Source organism: Syzygium oleosum, unplaced genomic scaffold, assembly GCF_021117445.2.
Source record: "Syzygium oleosum isolate NSW1041296 unplaced genomic scaffold, Sole_v2.1 Sole_v2.01, whole genome shotgun sequence".
NCBI classification, from domain to species: domain Eukaryota; kingdom Viridiplantae; phylum Streptophyta; class Magnoliopsida; order Myrtales; family Myrtaceae; genus Syzygium; species Syzygium oleosum.
Genome location: NW_026607485.1, coordinates 28455719 through 28470068, shown reverse-complemented (window position 1 = coordinate 28470068; position 14350 = coordinate 28455719). Strand labels below are relative to the sequence as shown.

Here is a 14350-nt window from a genome sequence, read left to right as displayed (position 1 = left end):
ATTCGGCACAATGGATGCAAGAAATTTGATTACGAAGAGTTGCAGATCAACACCACAAATTTAAACAAGCCTCCTCCCAACCTCTTTCTTATGGAAATTGCTTCTCGTTTCAGCCAAAACAATGCTTCTCATTATTATAATAGCGTAGTCGAAACTTGACATTCTTGATCACAGTGTTGCACGGTCTAACTTAGACCCAAAAAGAAATTTTATATAAAGAACTGGTGGGGGACCCGACATATAATTGAACTCTTAAAAAGCAACCTCGAACTCCACACCCAACTAGAAAATCAAAATAAAAAGGAAAAAAATAAATAAATTTAGTGCCTCTTTCTTCAATTCCCAACATGCTTAAATTGCAATACGATTCGCCACAGTAACAGAGCTAAGGGAAGCAGGACGTGCTGACTCACACACCAAACGAGATTCAATTCAATTTTGCTTCTCCTCAATCGAACACCCACTACAATATTTATATCACATGCACACACTTAATAATTGAAAAGATAGATGGTAAATACCCTTTTGACCCAGGAATTGAGGTAATAAAGTAACAAAATAATAATAATAATAAAAAAGTGGGCCTCCTGAGAACAAGGGGGAAGCAAATGGGGATGGTCCCAAATGGTTCTTGTGCTTGCAAAACACTAGAGAAAAGAGCAACCTTTTTGAACTTGTCTTATTAGGCATGAGAGAGAGACCTGAAGTGGCAAATGTACGAGTGCTTGAAACCCAAAATGGAGGATGTGCTGGTTCAGAAAGAGGAGGCCTCAAGTGTCTTTCAGTCTCTGCCATGTCTCTGGCTCATGTTGGTTTCGGTGGACATCTTCAAGTGACCAGACAAATATTCTCCTGCCCTAAAAGAGAAGGGAATGAATGGGGGTAGATGGTGAGACTAACAGTAAACAAAAAACTACACAGTACACAGTGTGGGTGAGCACTAGAGAATGAATCGGATGGGTAAAGTGGCGTGGGAGCCTTTTTAGGATCAGAGGCTTTTGCTTTTGTGACATGCTTGTAACTATTTCTTTGTTTTTTTGTTTTAGTCCTTTTTGTTTGGTTCCAATGCTTATTGTTTTCAAAGTGTGGCACATTGAATTAACCAAAAATGAATGTGTTTTGGTAATGTCCTTGATCTGCATGTAAACCTTTGGTGAAGTTTCTGCTAACCTCACATATGATGCTATTAAACTGACTCAGCGGATGGCTAGTGCCATATTATGCATTGGTGTGTCAGGAGAGATGTCAATAAATGAATTTATACTCCTCCAAATCATTAACTTAATTACCTAATTGAAATCAAATTCGCTAAAAACTTAAATAAATGAGGCATAAGTGGAGACAATTGGTGCAGTTAACTCATTTTTGAATTTTTTCCATAAGAATTATACGTGCTCCAGAATATCCAATTTGAACCATTGTTATTCGGTAGTATCACCGACGACTCAAAATCATAGTTCGGTAGAAACACATCTCACTTTTCATCCAATAACTGCTTTCATATTTCTCTTTTCATTAAAAAAAAAAAAACCTACCTCACTCTGATAAAAAAAAGTGAGGAATGAAAGTGGTCGTAGGGTAAAAGTAGGCATGGTTTTGGTACGCTTCTCGTTTTCTATTCATTTTTTCCAAGTGACAATGCCTTATCTGGTTAAGCATGCATGACAAAATCCCCTCCATGCCATATATATGTGAACATGCTTAGGAAAGAACAGCAGCAGAAAGGCTAGCTATAGTCAAGACCCTGCAGCACCCGCAATGCAAATGGAATAATGTCTAGTCTTATTGGAACAATGTGCACACAGCCCTCCTTAAAAACAGGGAGTGAAACGGGCATGAGAAAAGAAAACATCCCTTTCGCTCACTTTTCGTTAGCTATAGAAAAGTGGGGGGATCTTACTTTCTTATTCACATGCAATGACCCCGTTTGTATCATGCGGAGCAAATGGGGGACACAGTGTATCAAAACCTAGGAGGAGGTCTAGTCTACATAAATAGTTTTGGCTATCGACCATATAAAAAAATAATAATTTTAGGGTTTTGGAAGGAAACCTGACAAGCCAGAATCATTCAATGGAGAGAAGACAAGTTTATTATTGCGAGCTTTATGATGTTATCCCACTTTGTTCATTGATGATTACACAACCAAAAGCACATTGCCAAAATTCCATGATTATGTCTTACATCATGCATCAGCGAGGCGGCTTTTCATTAGTTTATCATGACGAGGGATTAAACATGATTCATAGCAGCTCGTGTGGTCTTAAAGGCAACCCGCTTTTTCATCTGAAGATTAGTACACTCAATGGAATAATAACGTTTCAGGATGTACAGTTGATGTATGATACGTCGTGTACTAAACAGAATTGTGATCGGTATATACTTTGACCCTGTTACTGTCGAGTTATACCTCCGTGTTGTGAAGATCCGGAGGAGGGATCGGTTCGCATACCTTGCTTGTAGTTAAATAGGTCGTGAAGGGTAGCTTAAGCGATTGGTCATCTTCTTTCATGTTTTCCATACTTAAATATGCATATATATATATATATATATATATATATATATATATATATGTAGTTATTGCGAGTGCTTATGTCTCTCTCAGTTAAGTGTACCCCGAAGAAGAAAGTTGAAGATGTTAGAGAAAGATGCATAATTTGACGTCTTGTCTCGAGATTCTCACTCTCACGAAGAGACGACAGGATAAAGAAATCTTGAGCATAGTGGGATGAGAAACGCCTAAAGAAAGCAAAGTCGATTCAAAAGGCTCAAAACGTATAATAGAGAAAGTAAATGGACGAGCGAAATGCATGGAATGGGACACAACAGCTTTCTCTAATATTATCGTATATCTTGTGTGTGCGCACTAGTGTGTCCTAAAAGTTCTACATATTGCAAAACCATGGGTTGAGTCATATTCTTTGAGAAAATACTAATAGAATGCTTCTACTTTCAAAACTACAAGTTTGCTACTTCACATTAGTAAATTCATTCATTTATTTATGAATTTGTCATTACCCTTTCCAAAATGCTCCTACCGATATTCTAGAACATCCAAACCCTAATCAACAAATCACAATCTCATTACCCTACCTCAATCATCACAGACAGTCGTATGCCGTGACTTAACTGCTCACTATTGGAATATTTAAATATTAAAACACACTTTCATCCAATAGTTTTTAAACTGTTGGCAGTGATCCCACAAAATTTTTATCTAACATCAAAATAGGAGGTCTTGAGTTCAAATTTTTCCAAACCCATTATTTGCCTTCCTTCCTATATATATCCATGCTTAGTTTTAGGTCAAAATCCAGTCTACATGTATGGGGGAGTATTAGAATATTCAAATATTAAACCAAACGTTCGTCTAACAGCTTAAGTTATTATAACAATTGGCAATAATCTCACAAAATGTTACACTCGCTGCTTGTTTCACTGCCGAGGCCAAGGTCCATTGCTCGCGACATCATGACAAGCTCGACGTCCCACCACAAAGAGCAAGATCGTCCTTGCTCCTACTAGACCTTCTCTCTCCAGTCGTCCTCAACTCCCCTCTCACAAGAACGACGGTGCACCACCACACCTAGGCGGCCTCAATCTACTGTTGTTCATGGTGTTGCAACCTCGGACGAGGCCATGGAGGCCATCGGCAACCTCATCGAGGTTGCCATAGTTGTCCATGGGCATGATGACTTCGATTAAGGTTTCCCATGCTTGTGTCACGAGCCAACAGATTCTTGATCGCGAAATAGCCCATACGGCGCCTGGTGAGCCGAGAACATCGAGCTAGCCTTTCTTCTAAAGATTGTTCCTAAAAACGATATGGCAAATCGCATCCTATACCAGATTGTACCACGCTCAGTTTAGCTTAGGGATTCAGTCTCTCGAGCGAGCCATACATAACACTTTAATAAAATAATTGATTTCGGCCTGTCATGACCTCATCAAGAGAGTGGCATTAGCTCCAGACCAATTTGTATATGGGAGGCCAACTCCGCCTTCATAACTCCTTAGAGTTATAACCATTTTATCATAGAACTCCTAGTACAAACACCCTAACTCCACTCCCACAAACCTATTGTATCATCCCTTTTGCATTAGTCACTCTTCAACTCGATGCCGCAAAGCTCCACTCTTCAGCACGCAAGGGTACGGGAGAATTCGGTCCATGACATTGGTTGGTCTTCCGTGTACAAATTGGTCGATAGCTAATGACTCTCTTCTAATGAGGCCACGACAGGCCGAAACCAATCGTTGTACTGAAGTGTTCAGCATGTCTTACTTGAGGGACTAGATACTCGAGCTAAACTGGGCGTGATACAATCCGTTATGACGATGTGATTCGTCATACTATTTTTAGAAATAATTTTTGGAAGGAAGGCTCTTCTAATGTCCTAGGCTCACCAGACGCCACACGGGCTATTCCGTGATCAAGAATTTGTCGGCCCGTGACATTTGCGTGACCTCCAATCGAGGTCGCCCATGTTGTTGCAACAACGATTTGAAGCTGCGGCAGCCATGGTGACTCTCCCCAAGGTTGTCGTTGTCGTCCAACGGGAGAGATAGAGAGTGAGACTCAGGGAGAATCGAGATCGTTGAGCAATAAAAGTGAGGGCTCGACCTGGGGGGAAAGACGAGAAGTTGAATGTGTGGATGGTGTGAGACTAGGGTTTATGGGACCTTCACGACGTTTTCTGTACTTTCCCTATTAATCATCTTGATTTTGCGCCTGGGGTAAACGATGCTAGGTCAATGGAAAATAGAAGTGCGCGCTCACTTGAAATTTCGACAGATTTAACTTGGAATCATGCAAAGAGAAGGGAAGTGAAGCAGTAATAGAGGAGAGGAAATAGGAATCAAGACAATCGAAATGAGGTAAGAACCAATGACTATTCTTTTGCAACAAAGCCTTATGAAACCAGTGACATTTGGTAGCTTTGATACTATCTAAACTGATTGGATTCTTTTGAAATTTTGAGTTATCATGGTGAATCATATTTCCTGTACCATCTACCATGAATCATCGAAGCTGGGGGGGATACCATCGGAAGCTGAGTGCTATAAATAGCTCATTCTTGTATACCATGAATTTAATATTTTCTATCTGGAACATTGTACTGACCGGACAATAGATGTGATGTTTAGGTACCTAAAGCCTGTTTCATCGTGTTTAATATATTAGAAAATGAATTGCATTCCTTCCACATTTTCAATGTTCATAAAAGAAATCACCGGTGGAGGTATAAAGTTAGTGGCGGGACCAACCCTTTTTCTTTTGGCCGTCAAATGTCTCGTCAATGCCCTAATGCACGAACGTGAAAATTTTAGTCACTTCCACCGCAGAAGTCGGATTCTCCATGTTTTTTTACATATTGATATGATAACTCCCCGTTTAACAACTTAAATTTTTATATTAAATTTTCTAACGTGATATCAAAATCAGTGTTATCACTTTCGTATATATACATCCACCTCTCATCAATTAAATTTCACGCATTGCTCCTAATCTAATTTATACATGAGAGGAGGATATTGTAATATTGCATTGCATCTTTCGATAACAGATTCTATATACTTTTTATATTTATTCGATCTTCATCCACTCACCTAACAATTTAGGCTTTTGGAACTAATTTAACCCCCTCAATATCAAGCACATCGGTAGATACTTCTTTTTGTGAATCAACTTAAATTTTTCGAATGCAAAAGAGCAAGCGCATCATAACAAGGACCGATTCGAATCCGGGACCTCCGTTCCGATGCGAAGTCAAGCAAATCGTTCGCCCAGAAAGCTAAGACGGGTCCAGAGAAATAGAGTGATGATTCACAACGATCGAATCCCTCGATCGCCATACCGTCTCCGAGGTCAATTTGGGGCAAAGCACATCCTCTGTTCCACGTGATGTTCGAAACGGAACACCCATGAAACTATGTCCTTTTGGGGGCGTGAGGAGGGTGGGGAGGACGTGGTGAAGTGGGAGACAAAGGCATGCACCAAGTACAAACTCGAAAGCATGTGTGACGCGCATTAAATTACTGCGATTGAGGAGGTGGTGTCGTGGTGGTGGGCTTTGGAAGTCTCGTATTGCAAAACACGTTGGACCTTCGAGACCGATGTGTGAACTTCGGTGCATGTGTGCCGGCCGGTCATTACTCGATCTGTGCATTGCATGGTCTCTCCCTCGGGTTTTAAACTATAATATCACGCTTCCTCTCTCCCATTGGCGGGAGCCGAGAAATGTATGCCATGGAACCCGAGGAAAGAGCTTTCGCTTTGTGCCTTCCGTTTCCAAAAGGTCGTGCCGGACGCTTGGAACCCAAGAAAAGAGGCTTTTGCTTTTATGCCCTTCCATTTCAAAAGATCGTGTGAACAGGTGTCTCGGTGACACTTGTTAATGTACTTGATGAGACGGTAGTGTTTACGCAACTCGTGAGAAGAGTCTGTGAGCGATGTCCGAGACCCACGTTGGATGGGGGAAGACGTGCGACTTAATTTCTTAATCGTGGCCTCTCATCCCTTGACAAATGACGACTTTGAGCAGTCACACTTGAATACACGAGTCGGGTAATTACAAACGATATCGGAGCATGAATCTCTCTAGTAGATGTCTGGTTCGATATCGGGCCATGTCCCAAGCATTGAATTTGGACACAAAGTGATCGTCGGGGAGGGGGGGCGCAGAGCTTGGAGGTGTGACTCTCGACAGGCTTCGTTGATGGCAAAAGGGCAAGAAAGGGGAAGTATCATCAGGCAACGCGAAACCGACACTAAATAGGACATCAATTCTATAAGTTCAAATGTTTGTGACACCCCATGCCCGCATCAAATGAGAGAGGACTTATCGCTTTATTTAAAAGCTAGCAAAAAAATTAATAAAACACTTGGACTTTATTTATTTCACTAAAATTGAATGATTTGAAAAATATATTTCTAAAAATGTTCGCTCGTATCGCTTATGAAAATAAATGAACGAAAACTATTTTCATCATTAACAAAAATATTTGGACATAAATTTTTTTCAATAATTAAAATATTTTTCGTCAACTAATTAATTCAAGTGATACGAGATATTTTGCGGAAAATCAATGATTTGGAAAATAATTTCCAAAAAATGATTGCTCGTATTAGGGGTGAGCATGGTTCCAAGGTAGAACCCGGATCCTGAGAACCTGACCGGTAAAAACCTGTAGGTCCTAGGTTCCAAGGTATACAGGGTAGGTTCCAGGTTCCAAAAATTGCAGAACTTATTTCGACTAGTAGGTTTTAGGTTCTAGGTAAGCGGAACCTGGAACCTGAAACCTAAACAAGTTTTTTGTATTTTTTCTTGGTTTATGTCTTCACGTAATCCTGCGGTATTTCATGACGTTAGATGATGGGTGTATAATCTGGAACCACTACTTTAAGCTTTTCATTTAATGACTTGTTAATGTTTCATATTCTTCAAGTGTCTAAATATAAGTTGTGGTCAGTGGATCATAGTAGCAAGTGGTAGTCATGAAAGATGATGATTTACTGCAATTGTTCATTTAATAATATAGATGGAACCTGAACAGACCTTGGAACCTATGATAGGAGATTATATTTATTTGAACCGTAATGCCAGGAAAACTAGTATTTTGTATTCTCTTTGATGAATGACAAGCTTGTTCAGTATTGTTACATTCTTTTTCGTTTCGTTTAACTAAAAATGAAATTAAAAAAAAAAAGAGAACCTGTTAGACAGGTTCCAAAAAATGAGGAACATGTACCCGATAGTAGGTTCTAGGTTCTAGGTAGAACCTGTAAGGAACCTGTAACCGCTTACTCGTATTGCTTACAAAAATAAACGAACGAAAACTATTTTTATCACTCGCGAAAATGTTTAAACATAAATTGTTATCGATAATGAAAACAATTTTTCCATTAATTAATCATTTCAAGCAACAAAAAAGATCAATTTTTAGAAACATATTTTTCAGATCAATGATTTTCCGCGAAATATACACAACCTTAATTCGACTGTGATGAATCATCGGGAGATAAAAGAACGAGGTTCGGTCGAAACAATACCAACATTGAAAATGTCAGTGTCAGGTACGCTCGAAATGTAATGGTTGTCGATAGCAGAAAATGGATAGTTCTCCGAAGAAGTGAATAAAATGACGAGTTCTTTTAAATTGCTTTTTATTATTTAGCACACGGATAATTTCGAAAAATCGATTTATTTATTTATTTTTCCATTTGTATGGCGATATTGAAAAAAAAATTGGAGAAGTGTGGTAAAAGAGCAATTTCCAAAAAACTCTGGACCTTTTTTTTTTTGTGCGTGTTTCCTTTCTTTGCCGGGAGCACCTGGGGTCCTAAGATCACACGACATTCCCACGACGCCACGTGTATGGCCCACAACCCTCCTCGGACGAAAATAGCCCCTTTAACTTCTAGTGCCCCCCTCGCGGGGCGTTTGGGCATAACCGTAATTTCGCGCGCGGAGGCTTTGGCTGGGGGCAAAAGGACATTTTCACAGCGGAACTTTGGCTTTCAAGAGGCAGCTGAAGTGGGAAAAAGGCAAGAGAAGGTAAAAATGATTGTAAGCGTCTGTCGTATTTCATTTGCTAAAATGGCTTGTATCAACGAAGGATGAATACCCAAAAAAAACAAAAAAAAAAAAGCCTCCGCATATGCCACATTTAACCTCCGAACTGATTTCAACATCACGAAAAATCACAAGACCGGTACAGCCATGCTACATTTACCGTAATTTCGCCTTCAAATATTGGTAAATTTGTCATAGCCGAAATGGTTCGGGATTTTTTGCGGCGCGAAAATTCGTCCAGGGCAAATGCGAAGCGGGTATATACCGGTTTGGGATCATTAGCGGTATTAGCCCTATTGATAACAGCGCTTCGGTGCACTTACCAGTCGAATCCATACATTCCTCCATCTCCCAGCAGACAAAACCCCCCCTCCAAGCAAGTATGCTATCGATCAGGTCACGGATCCTACATAGCCCAGTTTATAAAATCGCGCACGTGCGATACTCCATGTAAAGGCGAAGCAACTCCTTCCCGGATCAGATATGGAAGGAAATATGACCCCTTTTGTTCGACCCATGGAGCAATGAGAGAAAACACACCCGTTTGTTGAAGGAAAAGAATCGGGTCGCGTTGCTCTTTAAAAGGGATATTTTTTACGAGAAAATTAAAAACCCATACGATTTGACATTCTTTATTGACGAGGGAAGGGTGGTGGGGGGTGGGGGAATGAGGAGGATCTATTACATATAATCCGAAAGGGGGAGACATGGCTTGATGGTCTTGGTGATGGGGGCAAAATTTTTTTGGGACATCGTCATCAGTTGGGGTCTTGGTCCGAGGGGGAAAGGCCATAATCTCGTCAAAGCTTTCCCTCGTTCTCGTGCTGCTCCTGCGCACTTTTTACCACCACCACCACCACCACCACCACTGTACTGAAAACTTTTTGAGGCGACCCTGCTTAGGTTAGAGAGCAAGAAGAACACATAGGCGCAGGCAGAGAGAGAGAGAGAGAGAGAAGACAGAGAGTCGCCGTCGCCGTCGTTCTAGTACTTGGGAAGATCACTGGAGCTCGAGGCATGGAATTACATGGAGTGCCCGTCTCGTGAGAAGCCTTCCCCCCTATCCCCCGGTCCGACCCACCACCGGAACCGACGACCCGTTTGTTCGCTAGGAGCGCCGCTTCGTGATGGCGGAGACCGGCGTCGTCCGGTTCCACGGCAACCTGGACCCGGCGGCCCAAGAGTTCCGTCCGGCGAGGAACCCTAATAGCCCACCCTTCTTCGCGCCGCCGCCGCCGCAGCCGCCTCCGCTGCCGGCGCCGGCGCAGCAGCTCTACTACCCGCCGCCGTACGAGGTCCGGGTCGTGCCCTTCCAGTACCACCACCACCAGCAGCCCCCCGCGCCGATGCCGCCTCCCGCCGCGGCGGCGGCGGCCTCCGTGGCCCCGCCGATGCCGCCGCCCTCCCCGACGGCGACGCGGGCGCTGGCGCTGTGCCCGGTGCCGGGGACGCGAGCGAGTCGTGGGTGCGGCGGGAATTGGAGGTGTTCGGGGACGTGAGGGCGGTGCAGATGGAGCGGGCCCGCCGCGACGGGGTCGTGACGGTCCACTTCTACGACCTGCGGCACGCGAAGCGGGCGCTGAGGACCATCCGGGAGCAGCATATGCAGCGGCAGTGCCGCCTCCGGGACCACTACGGCGCGCCCCCGCCGCGCCCGCCGAGGACCCCTGCTGCCGCGGCGGCGGCGCGCCTCCGCCGGCGGGGGGGCCGGCGTTGTGGGCCCAGTTCGTGATCCCGGCCGTCCACGCCATCCCGGAGGGGCAGAACCAGGGCACCATCGTGGTCTTCAATTTGGACCCGGACGTGTCCGCGGCCAGCTTGCGAGAGCTCTTCGAGCCATTTGGTATCCACCAAAGCATGTCTTAACGAATGCAATTTTCTCTTTCGCTTCTTTGTGGTTATGGATCAAATCCATCGTCTTTGCATGAAAAGTCTTTGCTATGATCGAGTTCTTCGTATTCTTGGTGGGGGCTGCTGCTGCGGTTCAGATGGGTGTGCTTTGTTTCTTTGTGGGGTAAAGTGGGGCTTAAAGCTGTGAGACTCGAGCGTTCTTTCTCTTCTCCTTTTCATCTCCTTTCATTCGACGATGCGTCTCTTTCCTTGCTCCCTTTTCGTGCCTTATCCCGAATTCCTCCCTCGTTTTTGCATGGTCAAGATCTCTTTGATGATTTCGTGCAGGTCCGGTGAAGGAGCTTAGAGAGACTCCCTTCAAGAAGCACCAACGGTTCGTGGAATTCTACGACGTCCGAGACGCCGCCAAGGCGCTGGCCCAGATGAACGGCAAGGAGATCCACGGCAAGAACGTCGTCATCGAATTCAGCCGCCCCGGCGGCTACAACCGCAAGTTCCTGCTCGACCCCCCCGCCAGTCCGACCCCTTTCGCTCACAATTCGTCGTTCCTCTATAACCCCCCGGCGGCCTCCTACCATGCCAAAATTCTTAAGAATTCGCCGCCGCCGCCTCCCCCTCCTCCGCCTCAGCCGTTGCTGCACCGAGTGGTCGCCGCTCCCCCCGGGCTGCGAATCCTGCAACCCAACCAGCCCGCCAAGAAACTACTAATGGGTCCTGGCGAAGCGAGCCCTACCGCGGAGAAGAGCTCGGAAGTCGAGGCGTCGATGAGCCGCTTGAGTTTGAGCGGCGGCGATGCTCATGGAAGTGAGAGAGTGGAAGGAGAGTATTGCAACGAAGGGAGCGTTGTTAGGAAGGGTGCCAAGAAGAGGCACGGCAATAGCATTAGGCAGCAATCGCAGTCGTGTAGGAATAGCAGCAGCAGCGGTAGTGGAAGGCCATGGAAGAGCAACAAGCAAGGCAGGCACAGGCTCGATTCGCGGTTCGTCATTAGCGAGGAGGACGACGCGGTGGCCGAGGCGAGTTCCGGCGACTCCAGGACCACCGTCATGATCAAGAACATACCCAACAAGTACAGGTGAACAAGGAGGGGGTCGTTCTCGTTCTCGTTCTCGTTTTCGTTCTTCATCATACATGCTATTTTGGGGAATAAATTCGTCTTCTTCCTCTTTATTTTATTATTAAAATCTGCAATTGTTTAATGTCGGGCACAGTCAGAAGCTGCTGTTGAACATGCTGGACAACCACTGTATTCACTGCAACGAGCAGATTGGAGAAGACCACTGCGAGGACGACGACGATCGCCAGCCGCTGTCCGCATACGATTTCGTCTACCTCCCCATTGATTTCAAGTGATTATCTGAACATAAAGAGTCGCAAAACCCACTTGGTTCTTTCTTTTCCTACTTTTGATTCTATTCGGGGTTTGAATTGCTGATGTTGGGATTGATCTTTCTCGCATTTGGACAGCAACAAGTGCAACGTAGGCTACGGGTTCGTGAACATGACGACGCCGCAGGCGGCGAGGCGGCTCTACAAGGCCTTCCATCTCCGCCACTGGGAGGTCTTCAACTCCAGGAAAATCTGCGAGGTCACCTACGCGAGAATCCAGGTATGACAAGCTCTCGTTTTTATTGAGAATTTCGTCTAAGACTTGAGTCCATTAGCGATTATAGCACAATGGGGATTCAAGCGGGGGCTCAGATAGCAAAGAGAACTTCGCCTCTCTGAATGAATCCCCGCAAAAGCGAAAAAGATGGAAAAATGAAGAATTGGGTTTTGTGGGGTTGAAGGGTTTGGAGGCGCTGAAGGAGCACTTCAAGAACTCCAAGTTCCCGAGCGAGGCGGAGCACTACCTGCCGGTGGTGTTCTCGCCGCCGCGCGACGGGAGGCGGCTGACGGAGCCGCTCCCCGCGGCGGGGCAGCAGCAGCAGCACCGGCGGCGGCAGCACGAGGAGGGGGACGACGAGCGCAGCGATGAGGAGGACAATGAGATGGGCGGCGGAGATGAAGGGGCGGGGATCGATGGGCATGACGTCTACTGCAGCAGCAGCAGCAGCAGCAGCAGTGGGGAAGAAGGGGAGGGGACGGGGGGCGGCGGCGGCGGCGGCGGCGGCGGCGGCGGGTGCAGAGTGGGGAGGGACAGTCAAGGCCCGAGCGGCGGCGATAATGGTGGTGATGATGGTGACAAAGAGAAGAATTGAATGCCGTGTCGCGTCCCTTCCCTCCCCCTTTGGTTCGGTTTTCGCGCGCAGAGAGAGAGAGAGAGGGAGGAACGCGAAGCGTCACGCAGCGCAGAGCGTGCGTGGCACCGCCCAATGGGCGGTCGTCGAGCTCTGCGCCAGTAGCCCACCGTCGCACAGCTTCCTCCTCCTCCCTCCTCCCTCCTCCCCCTACGACTGTCTCTCTTATGCTATCTCTCTCTTCTGGTTTTAGTATGTGCATGGCTCTTTTTTTTTGGGGTGCTTTTCTCCTTTCTGATTTCCTCTGTAGAATCTGCGGTGACGTTTGCTTCATTTCGTCAGGAAATAATTTGTTTTTCTTCCCTCTTTTGTAATAGTGTTGTTTATTTTTTGGAGTAATTTTGGACATTTTGATAGGGTGTGAATTATTTCATTTGTTTTGGAAATGTGAAAGGTGCATTTTGGGGAAGATCCGAACTTTGTTTTCCCTCCTCTTTTTGTTGGGGGGTGTTTAAGATGGAAGTGCAACAATTAAGGATATGTAACTAAGCTACTCGGGCTCGATTCCTCGGTTTCACGAAATCGAAGTCGAGCTCGAATATCTTGATTGTGTAAATCCCAGTTGGAGCCCGAATTCGAAGATATTTAGCTGCTGAGGTTTCACTTTGTGTTCGGTATTGATGATCTTCTAAAAGTTTAAGCTTTTGAAATAAATTGTCATGCATTCAACTGAAATGATGGGGATATGAGAGATCGACCGTCTAATGATTGATCTTAAGCTCGATTCGGCGAATCGCTGGCTTAGGGTTGTAATCACATTGAGTTTCCTCCCTTGTAAATCATGGCTTTGATCGTGTGAGTTTCGCATGCCCTGGTATTCGATCATTCAATCAACTTATCACATATGGAAGAAATTTTTGAGGATGTTACAGATAGTTGTTTAAGTTGTTCTTTAATAGGTTAAATTTTTAGGGAAGTGGTAACGCATATACTTAACTTCAAATGTGATAGAAAAATGACTGGTGTTTTATGTCTTTCTTTTGCCTTAGTGTTTATGTCTATTTACTCGTTAATTATTGAGACACATAATAGAATCAAATTTTTATTTATGACCACTATATTTTGTTACATTGTACAATCAAATCATTCAAGTGAGATTGGAAATCTATTGCTAGCGATGCACTCTAAATCTCTGGTGTACACTTGCATTGATGTGGCACCCAGTTAGCACTGCATCGACGCCATACCAACACTTACTAAAAAAAAATAGCCGAAATTGCAATCCTTTTGAAATATATATGTGTGCGTATGTATGGTGGATCAACTATTGTTTTCCCATGCTCCGACAGAGGGCCGTTAGCCTTGAGTCGCGAGGGTAGCGGCTAGGGCTCATGAACCCTCTCAAGTGACGGTGAGGGCTCACCGTCACCACAGACGAAGGCCTTAGTCGAAGCATAATTCCTCCTCCCCTCCCCACCCCCGGCCCCTACCCCTTGGCTTCTTCACTCTCTCTCTCCCTCAAAGTTTTTTCAATTTTCCATATCAGAATAATATATGTTGGTATTAAACATCGTTTTGATAGTCTAAGTGAGATGCTTTTCGCATATGTCCCGCCATGCAATCTTTCGGTGAAATACATGAGATGCCACATTGGACGTTCGATGAAAAAATCGGTTGAAAATTAGTCATAGTACATCAATCACAAGGAAATATATATTCTCATTGCATTTGGCTAATCGAACT

General features: G+C 44.8%; 1 protein-coding gene across 1 annotated transcript; it reads left to right on the top strand.

The window, feature by feature from the left end:
- The first annotated feature begins 9548 nt into the window (after window positions 1–9548).
- On the top strand, window positions 9549–12628 carry LOC115692348 (protein terminal ear1-like). Its single transcript, XM_056308571.1, is given in 7 exon segments — window positions 9549–10019; window positions 10022–10238; window positions 10277–10419; window positions 10755–11502; window positions 11639–11776; window positions 11895–12036; window positions 12218–12628. Coding segments are annotated over 7 exon segments (2115 nt in total). The 5' UTR covers window positions 9549–9703.
- The last annotated feature ends 1722 nt before the right edge of the window (window positions 12629–14350 follow it).